General features: G+C 31.5%; 1 protein-coding gene across 4 annotated transcripts in view; it reads left to right on the top strand.

The window, feature by feature from the left end:
* Nucleotides 1–23,459, top strand: part of pxb — a 71,460-nt gene that overhangs the window by 27,367 nt on the left and 20,634 nt on the right. The window contains exons 1-2 of one of the 4 annotated variants that reach the window (XM_067050747.1): nt 6,205–6,288; nt 21,917–21,986. The exons of 1 other annotated variant lie outside the window; for it this stretch is intronic. Coding sequence is in view for 1 of the 3 variants with exons in the window: in XM_067050750.1 (XP_066906851.1) it covers nt 6,286–6,288 (3 nt within the window). In the remaining 2 variants the exon portion in view is untranslated. Of the gene's footprint in view, nt 1–6,193; nt 6,289–21,769; nt 21,987–23,459 lie in introns of those variants that run through there. 2 more of the 4 variants (XM_067050750.1, XM_067050748.1) reach the window with 2 other exon arrangements.

Consider the following 23,459-nt stretch of genomic DNA (forward strand, 5'->3'; position numbering starts at 1 on the left):
TCATATTAAGGAATTAGTTGTACTTTTTTTTATTTTATAGGTTGTATTTAAGTAAGTAAGTATATTTATAGAACATATATAATAAGAAATTCTATAATATGACTAAGGACTGGACCAAAGAAGACAGTTGGTATTAAGGCCTGGATGGCCTCAGGCCTATTGATCCGAGAATCCGCCTCTACGGCGTCAGATGACGTTTAACTTCAGTTCTATGCTTTTTAGTACAAGAGCCGGGGAGAAAAAAAAGGCAGTTATTTTGCCCTATTTTTTTTATTATTTTAATGAAATTATGTATAATTACTATTCTAAATTGATGATTTTGCCATGTGTAGCTGGGGGGATAAAAAATGGTGGTTGTTTCATAGCTCTAAAAAAAAAATAATTTTTCATTCGGAGCTCTATATCTTTAAAACTACCAACAACACTCTGAAAAATCAGTAGACAGTCAATTCATTTTCAGAAATCTACGTCTCAAAAACCACTCGACGTATAGATGTCTATTAGCACTCAAAAGCTAGTTTAATGTTCTTTAAAGTAGTTTACCATGTTTATCTTCGTAGAAGCAACAGTTTTCATGATATTTGATATAAATCGATTCGCGAGCACGCTATCATGAAATCGATTAAATTTTAATTTTCATCATCCCTTTAAACTGATTGAGGGACCCCATTATGTTGGAAATCCGAAAAATTAAAATAAATGAATTCAGAAACGTTGGATCATAAAATCGATTTAATTTTCATTTCCAGCTCCTCCGAAAACATATACAGGGACCCCAATATATATTATTTATTTTAACTTTTAGAAATCCTAAAAAGTAAAAATAAATCGATTCGTGAGCTGGCGATCATTAAATCGATTTTATTTTATTTTCAGGAAGTCCAAAAACATATCAAGAGAACCCAATATGTCCGAAATACAAAAAGTTAAAATAAATCGATACACAAGTACGTGATCATAATATTGATATTTTTTTCATTTTCTACATCCCTGTAAATATTTTAAGGGCCCCCAATATGTTAGGTTAACCACTAACAGGGTTAAAGAATTACTTATCAGTTTTCTCCAATAGCTAAAGTTATTTTTAATTAGTTTTAGTTACCATGTATCTTTAGCTAAAATAGTTTTTAGTTCTTCATTTCGACCAATAACTAATTTAGTTGTAAGAATTAGCAGCAGCTAACAGTCAGTAACTAAATTAGTTCCATTTTTTTTCGCGGAACTGATTCTGACAACTAATTAGCTATTAGTTTGCTCTATAATTAACTAAATATTAGCTAGCTAATTTAACCCTACAGAACTCTGCCTGGCGGTTCATACAATCTGTAATTTTCCTGCTTAGTCCAAAGTCATTCTAAATATTTCCCAAACGTAGGTGTCTCGCTGTGTAGACGTTCATTCATCCTAACCCCTCTACAAAAATTTCTTGGAGATCCCTTTTGAAAACAAAAATCGGAATTTGCATCTTCATGGCTCGCAGTTTTGTATTAATGTATTAACTTGTAGCTTTTGTACAACTCAATCGTTATTTTCTACAAATAAAGTAAATCTGTGCAGTTATTTTTTATTCGAAATTTTACTAACAGATATTGAAATTAAATAAATCATTAGATAATTTTAATTTCATAATGATAAAATTATTCTGAGCTACATAAAAAAAATACTGATGATGAGTCATATTTTTTGGATTATTTTAAGGACCAAAAGTATGAATATAAACTGTGTCCAGCCGTATCGTAGAACCTATGACTAAATCATCGTATGCTAAAAAATATGGTGAATCGGGACCGTTATCGAAAAGATACTTAATCGCAACTCCCTAATCTACATCAGGTCGAACAATCGAAGAAGAAATTAGTTCATTTCAAGTTCCCTTCCATTTTTCAAGTTTTATACTCGGCGAATCATAAGTGGTGCTCAAACCCGGAAGCTTTAAATCGGATTGAGTACTTAAGCCCGAGAATTTTATTTCGTCTTTCTTTTTCACGCTCTATTTAAATTATATATATTTTTTTTGGTTTGTGAATATAACAAGTAACAGTGTACTAAGACCAGCAGTTTTGAATCCGACAAGCCTTCTCCGTCGGTGACCGAAGAGTTCTCCCCTCCACCGAAGATTACGATAGCGGAGCACATGCAGACGTGCTTTAGTAGATCAAGGCCCATACAGCTTTTGCACAGGATCTTAGAAAGACCGTGTTGGACCCGGAAAGATTCACCGAAGGAACCGGCGAGCTAGATCGTTTTCTGAAAGGTGGCAACCGATTATTAATAGAATCTTAGGTATCTGAAAACCAGTTATTAGGTGAGGATGCAGATGCATTAAACGTAGCAGTGGTCTGTAGAGTGAAAAGGAGCTTCCTGAACCAGATCCTATTAGATGAGTAAACACCCTGGTGCGTACTAAAAGTTAAAAACGCCGTTTCGACTGAATTACGGAGAAACTAAGATAAATGGATGTGGAAATGGAAAGATGGAATAAGACCAGGTCCATGGATGGAAGATGTTTCTTTCGACTATATTGAAGGTCCAGCTAGCAAAAGAGGTATGCAAGAAAGAGGGTCTACCGAGAGAGCAGTCATTCGTAGAATGCACGCAGAACATAATTGACGCCAGCGCCAGAGAGGAAGAATCCATCATAGAGATAGAAGAGTTGGAATGTACAAGAGTCGCCTACCAACGTCCCAGTAAGACGTCAATCCACTGCCGGAGAAGAGAGTATGGAAGATAAGGAAAAAAAGACAAGGGCAGAGGAAACCAAGAGGTAACAGCCGTTAGGAAGAACGCAAATATTCCCTTTGCTGCAAAGTTGGTCACTTGATGGCTCAGTGTCTCCGCTCCTGATGTTTTTAACGCGGGGCAGAAGGAAATATAGCACGGCAGTGTCCCTATATATACCGGAGGCGTTAAGTATCAGGTTGTCATCGAATGCTGAACGACAATACGGCTCATGAAAAATAGCCCATACCCAAATCTGAATATATCTTAGAAAGATTGGGAGGAGCACACAATTTTAACACGTTAGATCTTGAGACATGGGATTGAAATGCACACCAGAGACCAGAATTCACTTTTGAGAGACGGCATTATGAGTTTACACGAATGCTGTTCTTTCATTGAGTAAATGTACTTCATATGTATGTGTGAGGTTATTTTTTTTCATTATTAGACAAAAACAATATTATAACTAACACATGTAAACAGGTACTTCTAAGCTTAAGTTATTCATTTTATTTACTTTAGTGCTGTCAATAAACCTGACCCTATGGTATTGTTATCTGTTGGGGGAAACTAGTCCAGCGAGTGGGCCTAGTGATTCTTTTTGCCAACTCCTGGTGGCTATGTTGGAGTTGCCACCAAATGTAGGAGGTAGGAGTGTTAAGATTCAACTGCCTAAGGTGGGATTCGAACCCACAACGTTCCAAACCTGGTGCTCTGGGACCTACGCCCCAATCCGGCTGTCACGTCCTAAATCCAACCCTGAGAATGTAAGAATAAACAAAAAAAAAAAGTTTATTAAGACTCACTTTGGTGGGGGCTTGCATAATACGGTTTTTACCCGACCAAGAAATGAGTCTTGACACAGAGACTGGGGAATCAGCTGAGAGCGCCCGTTAAACTGTTATATTATAAGAAAGAAAAACATTTTTTTTTGCACCACAAGAAACTCTTTAAGTACTGAATTTTCATAGTAAAAAAATAATAACTATTTTATGTTTGAAATTTTCTCCTTGCATGATAGTAAGTGAAAAATATGTTATACTCGTATCGCACTAGTTTTTTTAATTCCTTCTCACATTTTTTCATTTATAATTTAATACCCTTAATTCCCAACGCTTCAAAAAAAATGATCAAAATGTTCAACAACAAGTAAATAAAATTTGAAAAATTACAAATACTTTTACTGTCCCGTTCGATTTTAATATAAAAAAATAAAGTACAGAAAGATCGTTTAGATAAACATATATCGCTACTATCCGCTTATCCGTATAATCCAGTATTTAAAAGCGAAAAGAGAGTGTAAAATGAGATAATTCAAGGGGAAAACTTTAATTTTGTGGTAATTGAAAATTAATGAAGGATAAGGGCCTTGGAAGGCGAGAGAGGTAAAGTTGTAAACAGCTTTTGTGAAGGGAGATAACCTCGGCTACCCCCGGCTATTTGCGTCCCCAAAGCCATCTATTTCCAGATGATCAACTTCAACTTCACAGCTTAAATAATTAGGTAATTTTGGCTTTTTAACCTCATTTTATACTCCAGTGATGTTTGTCTCTTTACAGTTTAGAACTCCCTTTATTGTTTTTGTTCATCCACATCAAAGAGGTGGTAATAGCAAATTTTATGTCAATTTCAGTTTATGTATAGATTAGATGTATTTACTGTCTTATATTATAACGTAGCCATGAAGTCGTTGTAGTAAATAAGTATATCACTATTCAAAGTTAATAATTAAACACAGTATTTCGATTATAATTTTTAACAAAAATGTGTGAACTAACTACTTCAATGAATCCATACATACACAGGAATATAATATAATACCTTCTTGATTCAATATCTTATATTGTTAAAATTTATAGTATTGTACAAATAATAATAAATAAACTGTATGCTTTCCAATAGTAATTATAAATAAATAAATATATATTTTTAAAATAAATTAGCGAGTTTGTAAATGCATTGAATCATATATAATAGTCCTTGGTATTTAAAAAAAATGTTGAGAGCTAATATTGGTTATATTCATAATTTTTATAATACCATAGATTTGTATTATTCGTGATGTCACAAAATAAAACGCATATAAATCAAAAATAAGTTTAGCTGGTCAAGGCTTTTTGACAATTTATTATTTTGGTTACTTTTAACTATATTGATATACTGCTCTCTCAATTAAATTCTTTTCTTCCTCATCCTCATATTTTTAATCAAATTAATTATAATTAACTTATTAAAAAAATCGAAATTTTTAGTGTTACAAAAATGGATACTAAGTAAAATAATAAAGTTGAAAGTTCCCAAAATTTAAATTTCTTTAGATGGCAATAATGTGATATGTGTCAATTTTAAAAGGTACCAAATATATCATAATCAAAATATATAATATAAAATTAATCCATATTAATAATAAACACTCACTAATATATAATTATTTTGAAACTAAGTAATTTTACCTGTGGAGTTAAAAAATATCATAGGAAAGTAAAACCAATAGTGTGAGTGTTCAAGCAGTTATAAATATAATCTGTTAGAATAAAAAATAAAAAACATAAGAAAACAGAACCTGCAGAATTCAAGCAGCATAGTTCAATGGTTGCAAGAACCCCATGCATGAGGCTAAATAAAAAACAATATTTTTAAGAACCCTTTAATTTTTATCTACTCTTGGAGTCTGATGTCCTAACAAGAAATGGAAAGTTTTAAACGAACTTCATATTTATAATATAATTATATTATATATTCCAAAACCTTCACGTCTCTGAATTACCAGTAAATGAGTAATCTGTCCTAATCAGGACAAACAAAAAGCTATGATCATATTAATGCAGATCAAAGAAACCTCACTTCAACATTCCAAAATATTAGTACGTCACGCATTTGTTTGGGCAAAGAAGTGCATGACGTTCTGATGATGGATCCTGATGACGTCCTTGAAAGAGGGACTAGATTTACCAAGTTAATTCCAGATTATTTCAAAGTAGTGTGTATCTGTTGCAACATGACAAATAATCTTAGTAGTTTGGTGAACCTTGTTTGCGATACACAACCCCATAATGACAGAAATAGAGAATATACTTCATCGAAGTGATAGCTACAATTTTAATGAAAGTAGTGATTTCGAATCTGATAGAGAATTTTATAATGATACATTAAGCGATAAATGTGTATCCAAAGGGTTAACAAAAAAGACAGTAGATCACTTCAAAACATACACTCCAATATTTATGTGATTTTATCTTCTGTAATTTTTTTTTCATTCTCATGATGGTGCCCGAATTGATTGGTTCCTTATTTACTTTTTTTTTAGAACTTCGGTTCGGTCGCTCTATTGGAACGCTACTCCAACGGAACTCCCGTAACCAATCAACTTCAAGCCAAACAATGTCATCTTAAAAAGGGCATATGATTTATAAAATGTAGACTTTTTTTTGGCATTAAATCTAAAAATACGCATCCGACTATAAATCGTTATTTGCCCTAGAAGGAGGCAGGGTGAGACCGCGCCTGCGCGGTGCAGGGGAAGTCGCCCACTCAGTCCCATCCTGGCTTCTATCCAACCCAAATATGGTGAGCTACCCCCCACTTATTACAACATATTCCCAAACTATTGCTTGTTACTTTACTCATTACATTGGCTTATTTTTATATTTATCATTTTAATTTATTTTATTTTTATTAGTGATGCATCCGCTTCTAATGAATGTGTAATTATATGCTGAACGATTCGTCTGTTATTGATCCATATACGTTCGTAAACACAGTGTCTAATCTTTACTCTTAGACGTCGTAACTTTCTGACTGAATAATTTGACTGAAATTCCGATAATTTTATTTACTTAAAATGGAAATAACGGCAGATTTAGACCATGAAATATATATATTACAAATTTGACCAACGCTTATAGCTATTATAGATAGTATAGATTGGAGGATTCTGCTCTTACATTTTAGAAATAGAAATTTGAAACGATTTGCTTAGCGCTACATTTTTACTTATTATGTATTTACGTTCACATTTAGCAGCTGAAAATATAGCTAAGGATTTCAAATATTGATTGCATTTAATCTTTTGAATAAGTGAAATGCAGTGTAAACATTTGACTAACAGGAATATCATTTGACTTATTCGCTAGAAAATAACTAACTACATTTTTGTTTTGTAAATTATTATATCTAATAAATCAAACATATTTGAATATTTTTTTAATAATTCTTGCTTTATTTTATTCACACTTTTTCAAGACAGGAAATATAACTAGAATGTTAAATTAAATTTATGTTTATTCCAAGCCATTGTAAAGTTATTACAATGAACAAAATAAGATTCAGAAATTGTCTTGTATAATATAAGATTATGACAAGACATTTGTAAATAAAGTATGACAAGAGAGACTAGACTTTTTGTCGATTTTTTTTATTACTTACATTTATACAAAAATATTACTTTATAGATATAAAAGCATAATATATTGTGGACATATTGTTGATCTAATTTCTACACTTCACAAAATAATTCAAAATTGCAAAAGTCCTTTTTTAACTAATCGTTCAAAATTTTGTAAATTATTGATATTAATTTTATTTTTAAAGTTATTTTGATGACAATATATGATGTCAGTAGTGAATCACATTTTCACAAAAATATTTGGAATTTATGTTGATATGATTGCTTTAGTGATACAAGAGCTGGATTATACTGTCATGATTTTCTTCTTTATCCTTCTCAATGATTCAACATCCTTAGGCATCAAAAATCAAGCATAGCCTAAATTAAGCATTTCATCTCTAAAGATATTGTCTTCAAATTATTTTGAAAATCTGTTTTATTATAATTTTTAATTGTGGATGTTTTAAATATCACAGATAATGTTGCATTTGTTACTTCATCTATCCATTGTTACCCTTAGTTATTCCAATTGATGGGTCCGCGTAAGAAAATTTGATTGGTTAAAAATTAAAATGGAACGTTTCATTCTGTAAATGTAAGAAGCTAACCTTAAAGAATTAAACTATCTACCACGCCCATTTTAAGCGAATAAAATAGGATTCAAAGGTTTGTTTTATTTATTTAGTATAAATGAAAAAAAAATGCTTTGAATATAATATTGAGTTATCTTTTGGAAACTAATGGACTACATTATTTATACAAATAAAAGACATGTATGCAACATTAAACTAAAGAATAATTTTATGAGAACTGAGAAATTTAATTGGGTTTTCGTGAGTTATACTCTGTAATTGAACGTAATCAGAATTAAATGTATTGAATTAATTTTGCATTTCATTTTGTCTTCACAAAGAGAAAGGTATCTGTATCGTGCTTTGGTAATATCATATAACTTGCTGACCGTCTCAAGAGTCCCAGATGAATTCTAGGCTTCCGGTGGGGCGGATTAATTGTTTGGGACGGTAAGGCCTGTCCCAGATGCTGTTCATGTTCCAAGACGACAGGAACATTTCCCGATAAGTTCAAAGTTCTTCAGTTCGTCTGTCTTCTAATGTTAACGTTTTGTTTCATTTTTCTACTGACACAATCAAGGTAAATTAAGGCCTATACCTTTCTTGTTCATTTCACAGGATTTGATATATTTCTTAAGTATACTAGTCCATTGTAGTACGATTCTGGACGAAATTGCTTTATTTTGTTCTTTGCAAATGATTCTGCAATCTCATTGCATCCACTCATACCCCGACATCCGCATGAGTAAAATGAATTTAACAACAGTTAAATGGTTGTTAAAGGATTTATGGCGTTCCAGAATAATTTTAACCTGACAGAAGTGTCCAACTTTTTTGCCCCCTAAGAGGTGCCCCGTGAGCATTTATCTCGAGGTAGAAAATGTTTACTATTTTTTTAATAAATATGGTTGTGACGATGATAAAAATCTATACTTTTCATTATGATTACATTCAATATAATTTGAGATTGCTATTGTAAATTGTAGCTTTTCCATCTGTGGCTGAAGAATCCAGATTTCGTAAAAAGCTAACATCTTCTTGCCTCGGCTCATGATTTACAATGAGAAACGCCAGAGGTGTCCAGGTGAGCAAAATGTGAAAAAAAGATGTCACGTTAAGAGTGTACTGGTGAGAAAAATGCTCCATCTTAGCGTTGCGAGTAGGCCAGAGCAAAATTGAATTTAGAATAGGTGGTGAGGTAAAAGAGGGAATAACATTAAACAAGCGTCAATAACAACATCAAAAGGTTAACAGAAGTTAGACAAAATTATAAACAAGACATTAAATATTATAAAAATATAGACGTTTATTTCTCAATATGAGCAAAGTGCTCAAGGCTACACCTCTCCCAGGTTAACTTAGGCGTACATAAAATGGTGCTTGTCAATAATAGTATTGCCTCTTCGAATAAATTAAATTATTTGAAACAAAATAATAATATAATAAAACAAAACACACGTGTTTATGTAAACAAAATTAAGTTTTATTTATTTACAACCAACAATCTTTCATGTCAAATAAAATTTGATAAAACGTATCTTTTTCTTTAAGTTGAGTAAACTACATGAACTTAGTTATATAAGATGCTAGAAAATTCCAATTTGTTCCTCTTCTTCATTTATTTTCTCATTTAGCTGTTCCCCATAATCTTTTGATTTTTTGCGTATTCGCTAATGTCTTTGGATCAACAAATTTTGATCTTTGTTGCCCTCCGTTTCATGAATTTGATACAACTACACTACTCGGATGTACTCTTTAAATTACTTCTGACAGTGTGGATTCTGATCTGTCCTTAACTAATTACAAAAATAATTCATTTGTTTCTCGGTGAATCTCTCCGAAAAGCTATTATTGAGAAAGGAGGCGTCCTACGTATTATTTTTTTCATAAATTAACTTTTGTCTATTTCCACAAATTCACCGTCTTGCCCAATTCAGGTTGTTTTTTTTTTTCAATTTTCCATGTACCCACTTCTTGAATGTAATTATTCCAATCAACCGTTTTGCTTGATGCTTTTCATAACTTCGTTTCTACCATCTCAAATATATTTTTTTTACCAAAATAAAGATTCATTTATGGCCGTTTGAACATACCTTCATTCTTAATAAAAGTTCTTTATCCTGAAGGAACGCAATTGCCCTTTTCTCATTATAATCAATAGTTATCAATAACAAAAGAATAAACATATGTTTTAATATTAGATAAATTATTATTCTAAAGTGGCGATACAATAATTGTCAAGTACCTAAATTCCTTTACCAAAAGCCGCACCCACAGATTAATACTATGTAAATCTTTACAATAATAAAAAACTGAGTAATTGTAAAAAAAAAATTTTATCCTTGGCTCTCAAATTTTTTATTTTTATCTGACGTTTCGGCGCTCATGCCATTACCAAGGCCAAACTTAAAATATTTACTTTCAATTCACTCAACACATAACACTATATTTCTACGATCATAATTTACTATAGTCTTGTAAAAATAATTAAACTCTTTTTCTCTCTATTGCAGGCTAATTGTCCCAGTTATATTTATTATACAATAGATTTTAAATCAGATTAAAAAAAAAAATCCTTAACCTCCATTATTCTGAAGCTCCGAGTAAAATTAACATGCAGTAAATTGAAAATAGTTCATACAAATTTTTAAATTATTAAATAAAAATATCATTTAAATCGTAAAAACGATGAATAAATAAAATATTAAAAAATAAGATGAGTGTTATTTCAATTTTTTTGTCTATTAAAATATTTTAAATTACGTTAATATAGCTATTAAAAATAGGAAACTAATAATTAAATTGATACTAGAGAAACATGAAATATATTAAGCACTGTAATTTGTTGATAACAGGTGTCTCCTTGATAATGGCCGGAGGGCCGAAACGTTGGAGAAAAATAAACAAAGTGAAAAATAAGGATCGACAAATATTTTGCATTAATTTAAGTTATCTAGTCTCAAACTTAAATTAAAATATAATATATTAATAAGCTGTGTAATTTTATGATGAGCTACGCTGTGTGGAATGGGTCGCTCCTTGGAAGACTGCTGGTTAAATACCTAAAGCGAGAATCTTTGGCACAATACAATATTTTTGTTAAATTTCATAGAATAATTAAAGTACATTCTTCTCCCCAATCTTCTCGTTTCTCTCTTAAATATCTATGACTAACTGGTATTTAGTTCCAAATAGGTTTGTTCTAACCTCAGTGTACAACATAAAGAATAACTTAAAATGTATTTATTTTAAGGAGTACTAGTCTTGCATCACGCGTCAATTAGAGGATTTGGCTTATGCCCTGATAATTCTTATTAAGCCTATGTGTGCCAAACCATTATTAGCTCTGTGGGGAAGTATTTTTTCCCTAATATATGACCGATCAACTGGTTCAAAGTGACTATTTAGGGTTAATTTCCACCGTCGAACCAGACAATCTTTTACAAGATGATGAACTAACGTATTGGCCACGGGTTAGCGAACCGTGGCTCTTTGATAATATTTTTATTATATATGTCAGACATAATAATGGATGGGAGCGGGTAGCACCATGGTAAATTACTCTGCTACTGACTCAAAGAACTCGGGCTAGAATTCGGCTGTAGCAGATAATTATTTTCTGTTCCACAGTAGCCATACATCAACCCTGTGGGTTCAGGAACAATCTTGGATCCACTCAGTCTCATGAACTGTGTACCTTAATTGGGTAAAAATCTGGTAGTCTGATTCTGACCAAATCACGTCGTTGCACAACCGTTGGTCTAGTTACAGTACTCCTTACAAAGTACTAAGGGAATCTTTACTTAATTTTCCTATAAAGTAACTCATAAAATGTATGAATCTTTTCTAAAGAGATTTCAATTAGTTCGTCAAGTAAATGAAACTATTACATTTATTATGTAACATCTCGAGAGGAAATTAAACGAAATAAAGTTCTATCAGTCCTGAATTAAGTAACAGTTTTTGGAATGGGATTGCTAAACTTGACTGACAAGGTTTGTGGAGATTAAAATAAAAATACCTTGCTACTGTTATTCAGTTATTCATTATCGACCTAACTAAACGTTAAGCGACCCTTGGCCATTACAACCGCCTAGTCCACCCCATCCGTAGATCGCCTGAAAGATATTTCTATCTTCTACAGGTCCTTTGAGACGCGTACTTCCATCTTCCTTTCGATCTTCCATAAGTTATCATTACATCAGGATATCCACAATACAGTCTTCTGACCGTCCTTTCCTCAACCATTTCGATTAAGTGCCCCAGCCATCTGATTCGTTGGCACTAACGAATTATGAAGCACATAGGTTTAAAGCTTGTTTGTTGTTTATGGCTATTTTTTTTTGAGTAGAAAAGAACCATTCTCATCAACCGAACCATTAATCCGTCTTCCTCTCGAGCCCTTCAACAGGTTCAGCTAATGCTTTATGTAATGTCCAGGTTTCAGATGCTTCTGTCAAGACATAGTTGTCTGACTGAGCATTCCACTTCTGAAGATTTTGGATAAACTTAAATAAGATCGATTCGTGCCATTATTCTGCACGTTTATTATCGATCTTATGTTCTGTTAGGTGTTAAACATTTATATTAGATGCGTACTTATATATAACTTAGCAACACAATTCCTCTTCCAGTAAAGGCTAGTGGAGGCTATACGCTGTTTTGAGATGAGCAACCATACGCTCAACAATAAACCGGCGTATTCCCAGGAGTTAGCATTGGATATTCAGTTAATCCAATTTAAAATACCATTTTACTTTACTTTTTTGGATAAATATATTTGACTAGAATAGTAAAAAAGAAATAATTTCTTTGGTGTGATAACAGAGCTTTTGATTTTATTAATTAAAACCTATTAAATATAGCTTTCTTAATTTTCAACACTACGCAAGGGTCCGTTGAAAGAATTTGGCTATCAGCGTCCGTTACAGGGGTGTCCGTTGCGAAGTGGTCGAAATCCCTATACTTGAGAGGGGTGTCCGTTAGCTGAGATTTCACTGTGATAGTCTTAGTCTATCTCAATAATTGGCCTTATACAAGGGAGTAGTGTCCAGTCGTGTAGTCTGGCTTATCTGCCACATTTATTAGTATTCATAGCTACTCTACGAATATAAGAGTAGCCAAGTTACCAAAACGCTTGGGTCCATTTTTTCACAGAATGAGTAGGACAGTCCGTTAGGCAGTTTCATCCTCTATGGAATACTTAAGCGTTTCCTCAAAAATGCATTCATATATGTGACCTCATTACAGAAAAACTACCAGCCTCGCAAGCGCTTAGTTTCAAACACGGCATAGTACATGGAACACGTAATCACGAACAGTTTGATAATACGCTTTTTTGAATGTTTACTGTTATATTTGTATTGATATAAATAATCAAAGATTTAATTAATACACAAAAATAACCACATTTTTAAAAATTAAAATACTTTGATATACAGCAGCTGTCTGGCTTGTTGAATTTGGGCTTGAACGACTTTTTTCGAAGGTTTGATGATTTCTAACCGTATCTCCCAAGTCTGAAAATGTCTCTCATGATTATCAAACCTGGTTAAGATTTTATAAATTTATAACCTAAGATAATATCTTTGTATTGTTTACTGACCGTCAAAAAACTAGATTAAAATACTTTGATACGATGATAGAAACTCCTTAAAGTGGGGACATAATTGCTAAAAGATATCGTGCTAAACCATAACATAGAAACATAAGAAAACGAAGAAGAGGATCTGTGTGAATGTGCAACCAATAATGATGATGAGCATGATGAAGTTATGAAAATTATCACTAAGAAATATTGCAATAAAAAAAAAACATTTCGTAGCTTAAAAGTGTTTTATTTATTGGGTTCTATATAAAATTTCAGTTTTTACCGGAAAATTTATTTAGAAAAACAACTTCATGAAGCCAAAACAATTTTATTTAAAATATTCACTCTCATATTCTTTACATTTTCCCCAACGTTTTATCAACTTTTCAATCCCTAAACTGAAAAATTCATGGCTTTGTGAAGAAATTAAATCAACAAATGTTTTTTCTACCTGAGTATCATTTTCAATCATTTTTACGTTTAAGGAAGTGATCCAAATTTCTGAACATATGGAAATGTTTTGGAGATGGGTCTCGCGAATGAGACACGTGTGGAAGGACTTCGTAAGTGTATATATATTTCGTAAATATATATATAATAAAACTAAATAAATCTGTGGCACTACAACTCATAACGGGTCAGGGGTTCAGTACTTTGTGAGCAAGTACTGTTACTAGACCAATGGTAGTGCAAGGAGGTGATTTGGTCAGAATCAGTTCGAATGCCAATTTTTTCCCTAATTAAGGTTACCCTCTTTACGAGGCTGGGTGGATTCCGGAGGGCTCCCGAACTCACAGGGTTGAATAATGACTACAGCAACAGAATAAATAATTATCTGCCACAGCCGGATCGAAAATCTAGGCCGTCCTAGAAGGAAGATTGGAAAGCTGTAAGATAACCCGCCTTTTCTGCTTCTTGGAGACCACAGGGATCTTAAACCAAATTTATTTTATATTATTCTACGCTAGTTATTTTATTTACAGTTATTTTATTTTGTTGTACCGAACTTAACTTGAGTTTTATCAACGATTTATTTATTTATACTCCACCACTGGTTATGTGGGGCCTGCTATAAGCAGTGTTCTATTATTACTACTAAATATTTAATATTTTTTCTTTTTTTTTTTTTTTTTTTTTGGCTACTGCATTCCATTTTGCTGCATCTTTCGCTTCTTTGTTGATTCTGTCTATCTATCGGGTTTTGGCCTCCAAATTGGTCTCTTAGCAACTATAATGACATTCATTGTTGAGTAGAGGCGTCCTGATGGATTCCTTCGAGCCACATGTCCCGCCCATTTTCACCTCCTTGCCTTCATATCATGAGATATTGACTGATCAGTCTCTGCAAGCAGTTCTCTGTTAGTTCTTCTCCATGTGTTTAACGTTCTGATCCCTGATCGCTCCTGTAGTTGTACGGAGGACATTCCGTTCAGATCTCTATATTCCACTTCCTTGGGTACCTGCTAGAGCCCAGGTCTCGCAGCCCTACATTAGAGTTGGCTCTATCATGGCATTGTTCATCCTTAGTTTCAGATTTTTTAGGATTTCATTATTCTTGACGAAGAGAACAAGGGATTGTTCGTTTCAGGGTTATATATTTATTAATTATATATTTACTTTATATAATTATAATTATATTTGGTATTAAAAAGAGAAAAGAAAGTAAGATCAAGGTTTTTTTTTTTCTAAAGTAAACGGTATTTCTATGTTCCTGAAACATTTTTCAAACCAGTAAAAGGGAATTTATATATACTGTTACATAGATAGATACCTCCTGTATTATATAGATAATGTATTTTATCAGTCTAAACCTGTATAGTTTTTTCCCATCTTATCCAAATGTAGTCGTGTTAAAATATTAGATTTTTGTTCAATTAAAATTCCGTAAAAATCATGACAGCATCCTCCAGTCTTGAATTATCGCAATAAGCAAAAACTATACTCTAAAATCCAAATTTTCTTGATTATATATAGCGTGCTAATTAATTGATGTTTTCAATATAGACAATATTCTTTGACACCATTTCTTTTTTACTCATTAAAGTCATTAGCAGATAAAGATCCTCGCAAACGTCGAATAGAACTTGACTATTGACTAAAATCGGACACATCCATACATGAAAAAGAAAATTAAATAGACCAAGTTGATAAATTGTGTTTGTGTATTAATTTAACTATTAGGTGCGATAAAAGCTTGGCACATTGCTTATCGTTATGAAAAATAACATAAAACTTTAATTGCATGGTATAGTTAGCAAGAAAGTTTGTTTTAAACTATTTTAATTTTTTTTTTTTATATATGTATCAAATCCACACTAATCATGTAACATCATATCCTAGTCGTACATATCATGTTTTGGGGAAATAAAACAAATAATATATATGTATTTAAATATAATACATTAACCAGTTTTTTGAGATGGGATCAAGGAAAATAGAAGAAGATGAAGAAGATTGGTTAATGCTCTACATTTACCCTGTAGATCCGAATTTGTTTGATAATGGGCGACAAATTCGGTTCTAGAGAGGTTTGTGTGGGGCATATACATTTCCTGCAACAGCCATTGGAGCCAGCACTCACCAAATAGTTGTATTTATTTTTAAAAATGTATACATGTTGTCATTTAGTCATTAGATTAGGATATTACTTTATTGCATAATTAAGATATCAATGTCAAGTGCTTGTATTATGTATAAAATATTAGACGATAGTATTTCTTCTAGGAATAAATGGTTAGGGTGGAGGTTCATTAAAACTATGCAAAGAATCCCAACGTTTCAGCCAACATTTTAGACCTTCTTCAACGATACAAAGAAATAATTCAACAAAGGGAAAAAAATACATAGATATATGAAACGAAAGCTTATACAATTTTGAAAAATCAAGTATCTAATTGGTAAGGTCATAATATTGAAAACAAAATCGCATAGACAGATTAATATCAAATTAAATAGAGTTAAAAAAAGTAAAGTAAGCATGTAAAGAAAAGAAATAAAATGAAGTCACAGTAAAAAATAATAAACATAATAGTAATAAGAGGAAACATAAAAAATAGCTACAAGAGAAAACAAATATAGGGTGGGTGGTCCAAATATGGTCTGCCTAAGGTTTAATATCCACTCTTTTGGTCTGAAGTTTTCCTAGACCAAATAGAGTTATCTATCTAACATCAAAATAAAATAAGGTAATCATTTAAGAAGGAAGTTTAGGAGAAATTTTATGCCCTTACCCAAACCATTATCAACAGGCCATATTAAAACTAGGGGCCCAATATCACCTACAAACTCAACTTTATTTTGTTACCAAGAAAATATCAAATTTCAATTTCAATACGATTCAAATCATTTAAAAAATGCACTGCAGAATGTAGCAATAATATATGAATAAATTTAGGAGGTTACTCTTCACATTCTAGACACACACACGCTGTCAAGTCGGCTGTCATATCCACCACACAATTGGTAAACGTAAGTTTTCCATATGAAGGGGGAATCGATGTTTTAAGCCCTTCATACAGAAGTGAAAACCGACTTCCTCGGACAGTTGGAGGTCAATGGCATCCCCACATCAGTAAGCCTGTTTACTAGTTCCATTTCGTCAGATTCGAGTAGAACTGTCCTCCTCCCCAATCTCGGCTTGGATATTGTTGGAAATAAATTGTTTCTTCTCAGAGTACTGCTAGAGACCCCAAACAGCTCAGCTGCATTGTAAGATGACATTCCTTCTTTCATAGCTTTCAATACATTTTTTAGTTACCTTTCTGTCCATTTTCCTCTTTTTTTAACTAGTAGAGAAGCCATTTACGAAGAAAGAAACATAAAAACGGTTAATAAACCATCAATTATTAACAAAATAGCATTGCTATGATGAAATATACGATCGAAAACAACAGGATACAAATGGTGTCCTAAGATGGTGTACCTAGGAATCGATTGTCCATATTAGGGTAACCCCACTCACTGCCTTAAAAAAAAAATGAAATTCGAACAACACCGTAGTAATATCATGAAAGTAGAGATTCTTAATAATCGAAATCATCAACAGGTTCCCAGATAGCTCAAATATATCATTCACAAGAAACATAAGAACTTACATAAAAATAGCACATGTCGGTCCCTTTGACTTTAATGCTACACTATTGAATCCCTGAACCAGTTCATTCATAAACTCTATAAGGATATGTTGTTAGGATACAGTTCAGGACCAGGGGAATTATTCACAGATAAGCAATATCGGAATGGTATTTTTACCTGAAGATGCCTTTAAAAGTGGACTGAAACGTTGGCATTTATTAACCAGATTTATAGTACTTTAGTTTAATTTAATCACCACCCTAACCATCTTTAGGTTTAAGATATCATAGTTTATAAAGACATTTAATTAAGGACTGTTATGATAGTTCATTACCTTTAAGGAAAAAAGATTTATGAATCAAACAACTGCAATCGACTCTCCTTACATCGAATATTGCTTTTCATTTCATCAGAAAAACTCGTTTGGTCCTTATATATATATATACATATATATATATATTATAATAAAATCACTAAAAATTATTTTAAAGAAAATTTCATCTTTTAAAATTGAATAACAGGCAATTAAAACGTCAACAATTAGGTCTGTGTTGAAATCATCTCATTTATTGAAATCGTATCTGTTTTATTGAGTCCCTGAGGCACGCTAAATTAAAAGTGCCCAAACCCAAAACCATTCACTGTAGCACTCCATTCAATGTTGATATTTTTCTTTTATTCTAAATCTATATCTTAAGTTTTTTAACAAGTGCAATATATAATGTTTAAGTATTTCTATTTCGGATATAAATGCTGATTAAAAACAACTAAAATCTGGCATCCGTTACTCAAAATGATATGTCATCCCCATGAAATTTGAGCAATGGAGAGATGGTTGTATACTAATACTCCTTTTGTTTACGAAACTTATTGTATTTAAATTATACCAAATTTTGTTGCATAAATAAGTTCTGAGAAAAAAAAATCTATTCCGATACGCGTATCATAACACTTTCACTTCCAACCCTTATTTTCAGTTGAAATTAATCCTCACTGGTTTCAAAACGGAAATATCTTTGTTATACAAGAAGGTGACACCTCTCCTTACTGTATTTTCATTTTTATATCAAGTAAACAATTACTATTACTATTTTTTCTTATCTCTATAGTTGTTATTACAGTCAAAAAAGTTGGACTATTATCATAATGTTATATTCATTCCCCCTTTAGTAATTTATCAAATTCTTTCAGATGTATCCATGGTTTTTTTACTAATGGCAATAATTTGAGAGATGATTAATGATTTCAAATAAATAAAATTAATAGTACTTATTTATCCTATTTTTCTCTTTTAATTAATTATCTAATTGTTTCATAGTGTACATTTATCAATTTTTTATTACTGCTGACAATGAGAGGCAGTTAGTTACCTCAAATAATTTTGTTTTACTTTACTTTATTGTAAAGGAAGCCATTTTGAAAATTCGGTGTTTGAGCCATGTCAATAGATATGTAATCAAAATCATTAGACCCTTTTTCAAGAAAATGTTAAACAAGTTCAAAACTGGTTGGAAGAAGATAGTTGACCGTATGAAGAAGAATGGAGGATTATAGTCCGGGTGGCAGTCAATAAAGGTATCAAAATAGTAAAAGAAAACAATTTATTGTTAACCAACGATTCGCCCCACTTTGCAGGGCAGAATGAAGTTCTGTTGTCAACTGAGAGTTCTGTTGTAAACTGAGAGTTCTGTTGTAAACTGAGAGTTCTAGTTCTGTTAAAGTTCTGTTCAGTTGACGAAAGAACTTCATTCTTATCAGCCCTAACGAAGCCCTGCAATGTGGGGCAAAACGTTGATTAACAATAAATAGTTTTTTGTTACTATTTTGATACCTTTATTGACCGCCTATCTTACCCCAATCAAGTTTGAAAAAGTTTATACAAAGTGGCACTTGATTGATTGTCCCTGAAGTGAACTTACCTTAAATAAGTAATTTCATTTCTGTACAACTTTTTTATTTATTTTTTTTGAGTTTGGCTGTTAACACACATGTACATACAGACCCTTTTGCGAAACTTGATTATTTGAACTCAAAAGACCTTTACGGTGAGAATTCGGCATTACCGGATGGATACCTATGTCCGTCAGCGCTTTGTTTTAGAGGTATTCACGTGTAAAGATTTGCATTATTTAGATAAATTAATTAATATGTGTTCCAATTACTATATTATTGTAATGTAAACATTACTATTCATATTAAATGATGTTGAAAGTGATTAAGGCATTAAAACAGGCTCGCCATTTTTCTTTCATAGCTGCAGTGGCCGAACGACAATGGATATGTATTCTTGTTTCGCAAGTTTTAATTACCCTTCTTCGTAAAGAATTGAGGTCAATGGCCGAGCTTGCATAAGCATTTTGTTTAATGTCACCATAAATCAAAAATTTGAGTGATGTCAGATGAGGAGAGTATGACTATAAGACACATTGTGTGTGCCGTTCGGCCACTGTTACTGTGAAAGATGTCGAGCCTGTCTTAATGCTCAAGATAATAACTTTGATGCGTCAATGCTTTGTTTAAGAGATAATCATGTCTACAGATCTTCATTGTTAAAGATTATTTAGAATATAATAAATAAATTAATAATGTTCCAACAACTTTATTAATGAAGTGTAAATATTAACATATAACCTGGCTGGCATTAAATATCACTTGATTGTACATTGATATACCGGTTTTAATCGAAATCGTAAGAGCACTTTTTGAGAAAATGGAAAACATGTATAAATCTATAATACTAAGCGGCACTTCCGATAAGCAAATTTTATCGAAAAAAGTCTCTGTAACTTTCTAAATTTACATTTCCTTTAAACATATAATTTCAGATTCGTACGACTTTTCGTTTTTGAACTAAGCTTTTCAAACACACACACACACACACCATTTTGCGAGACTTTTGGACTCCCGAGACCTGATAACAAGTATTTCCGTCAATTTCAAATTCGAAATTTTGCACTATCGCAATACTTCCCCTTACTATATATTACTTATATAGGTGAGTGAAAGTGAAAAAATAACAAAAACCAAAAACAAGTAAATGTGGTTTGTACTTATCACAATAGAAACAAATAATTAATTATGTTAAATACTTAAGTACTTATTTAGCTCATTTCAACTTGTCAGAAATTATATATTAATTTATAGAATGTTATTTATTATAAATACTACAAAAAATAAAATTTACAGGATATTATCTTTATTGTACTTTAAAAATGTAATATTTTTATCCAATACTCTAAATTGTGATGATGTGAGATTAATTAATTTATTGTGATAAATGTATTTGTCAAAAACTCATTAATTGTGATACATTTAATTTATATTACAGGCAAAATTAGAAATTAAATCTTAGAATTTAAATTTTAAAAAATCTATACAGATTAAAAATTGTAAATCTGATAATAATAATTAAAGAAACAGCTCTATAAGATTGGGAGTCAAGTTAATTATACATCTAAAATGTTGGTTTGAATAAATTTAATTTCCAGATTCCTCTGTTTTAACGGAATCGTTATGACTTTCATGAATATTTTAGTTTTCATTTAGTTAAAACTATGACAAACTAAATTGTTGCAAATTAATTTATGCTTTTGATTTAGTTAGGTATTACAAAATAAAAATTTTTTTATAAAATAAATGAAACTTTTTAGTTGATAAAAAAGATGTATATTGCTGTATGAAAAAATTAAAATAATATATATTATAAAATTGTGAATTCCATGTTCAGGAACTGTGATATATTTTCAAAATTGTAATAAATTTTTTAAGCTGAAATGTAATACTCTTATCTCTCCCTGTTCATTTTCCTTCCATCAATATCCATCTAATCACTCACATGCAAAATATTAGAACTTATATGATTCCCCATTGATCTAATTGTCTATTTCTTCTATGCAATTCAGGAAATTTTACTATACATTCAACTAGTCTTGTAATGAATCAAAGCTGTCTAAATAAAATATACCTATGTAAGACATGGTGGCACAGTAGGTAAGATTCCTAACTGCTCCTAACTCCCAAGTCCAGGTTTGAATTCAAGCTACAGATATCAAATTTACTTTCTGTTCTGTCAACGTAAATCGACCCTGGCGTAGGGATACCCGCATGGCGCATACTCATTCTCTACCAAGAGGGAGGAGACTCTTCAATAGCTTTGAAACACATATATAAAACTTATAATTAAAACAAAATTAAGAAGAATATTCACAGGAACTTGCAATTCTCTGGATTCCTTCCATTATAAAAATTATCCTTTAATTTTATCCTAACTTAACCTAATAGTAAACATGTTTCTTCCATTGTACCACTGATTTTTACCATTTGCATAGAATAAGGTTTTGATTATTAATTCAAAAATTCCTCATTTTAAATTTTTTTTAAACAATTGTGACAAAATAGAATTAAATTAAATAAAACTTGTCAATTAACAAGTTTCCATTATAATATTTATATCTAACCTATGGATAAAAAGTTCTGTACACTAATTTTTAGGCACTAGTAGAACCAAGAAATTGTTCCTGCAAGGTTTTGCATGATATCCATTGTTATTTACAATTGATCAAATTATTACAGATTAAGGTAGCCCACAGCAATCTACAACCACACTGTATGCTCACTAAGGAGATAATCTTACCAAGCAAAGGTACTTATAGACAGAGATGAGCTAGATTTATTTCTTGCATTCTACTGGTTTCTGCCAGTTAGCATACACTATCACTAAAAGAGTGATAATCTAAAACATATTGATGCAATCTAAATTTAAATCATTTATTATATTTGATTGTTATATTGATTGTTATATTGATTGTTCCATTGTTTATCATATCAACTTAAATTGTGTTTAAGATGTTTATTGAAATATTAAAAAAGGTATATACGACTAAGTCACATAGCACAGGGTACAAAGTAATTTGAGGTTAATAATGTAAGGATTTTACCCTCAGTTACATTAAAATTATTTTATAGAGTGCACATGTAGTTTGAATAAAAAAGAATAGTAATAAATTGGCCATTAATATCTATAATAAATTGGTTAGTATCAGTCTCAAGCTTAGTAAAAGTATCAGGTTGCCTCAAATGTCAAAAACAACCATTCATAACAACAAAACACCATCCAAATTACCATTTGTATCCATTTAATCCTGCATTGCCATTTCTTAAGATTGTGCAAGTTAAAAAGGTTATTCATTTCTTTACTGAACTTTAATGTTAATGGTCATTAAAGAAATTTTGTGGAACGAAATAGAAAAATTTATCAGTTATAAATCGATTGATATTCATACTAAGTAATCTAAAGGGGCACATTTTAATTCTTTAAATATAGTAACAGAGACGTAGTTCTTCGAGTTCTCATTCACAACCTTTTAGGGGATGATGCTCCTTTGTGAAACCTATACCAATGACATGCCTCAAGAAAAAAGTACACATTTTATACATTATAAGATATTTCAATTCATCTTTATCACTCAAAAACACATACTTTCTAATAATCTATTAAATAAAATGGTATATATTAATACCAGTTAAATAGCTTTAATTTAAATGATTGGGCTGTATCATTCTTGCCAAACTTACCTATGGTAAAATGCAGTCCTTTGGACTCCCAAAAAACAAGAGCTCTTTTACAGTCTTATACACATCTTACTACTTGGACTGTAAAATAATGCACAACTTGAGTTACATTTGAAATTTTAATAATAAACTTACTCTTTTTTGAAAAAAAAAAATATTGTTCCTCGTTTACACTTTTGAAAGTAAGATATCTCAGTAGGTAAGGCTCAGAACTAACAACTCCTATGCTTTGGTTCAAATACTGCAGTAATATCAACCATGGATTGGCTCCGGAATACCCTCCTGTGGCATACCCTGCCCCTATTATGTGGATAGCGAAATCTTTTAACGTATTGGGGAAAAACCTGACGATTGAGAAGGACCATGGAGATCATCATGTATTACTATTAATCAAGAAAAAATATTTTCTTACTAGGCCCTGAACCCAAATACATTGTTTTTACACCCTTACATTGTGGGTCAAAACGTTAGCAATCAATGAATAGTTGAAAAATATTATTGTCCTTTTTGACGCAATATAATAATATAGTTATAAGTGTATAAA

This window comes from Halyomorpha halys, unplaced genomic scaffold (assembly GCF_000696795.3).
Source record: "Halyomorpha halys isolate HHAL.00 unplaced genomic scaffold, Hhal_1.1 Scaffold79.1, whole genome shotgun sequence".
Taxonomy (NCBI): Eukaryota; Metazoa; Arthropoda; class Insecta; order Hemiptera; family Pentatomidae; genus Halyomorpha; species Halyomorpha halys.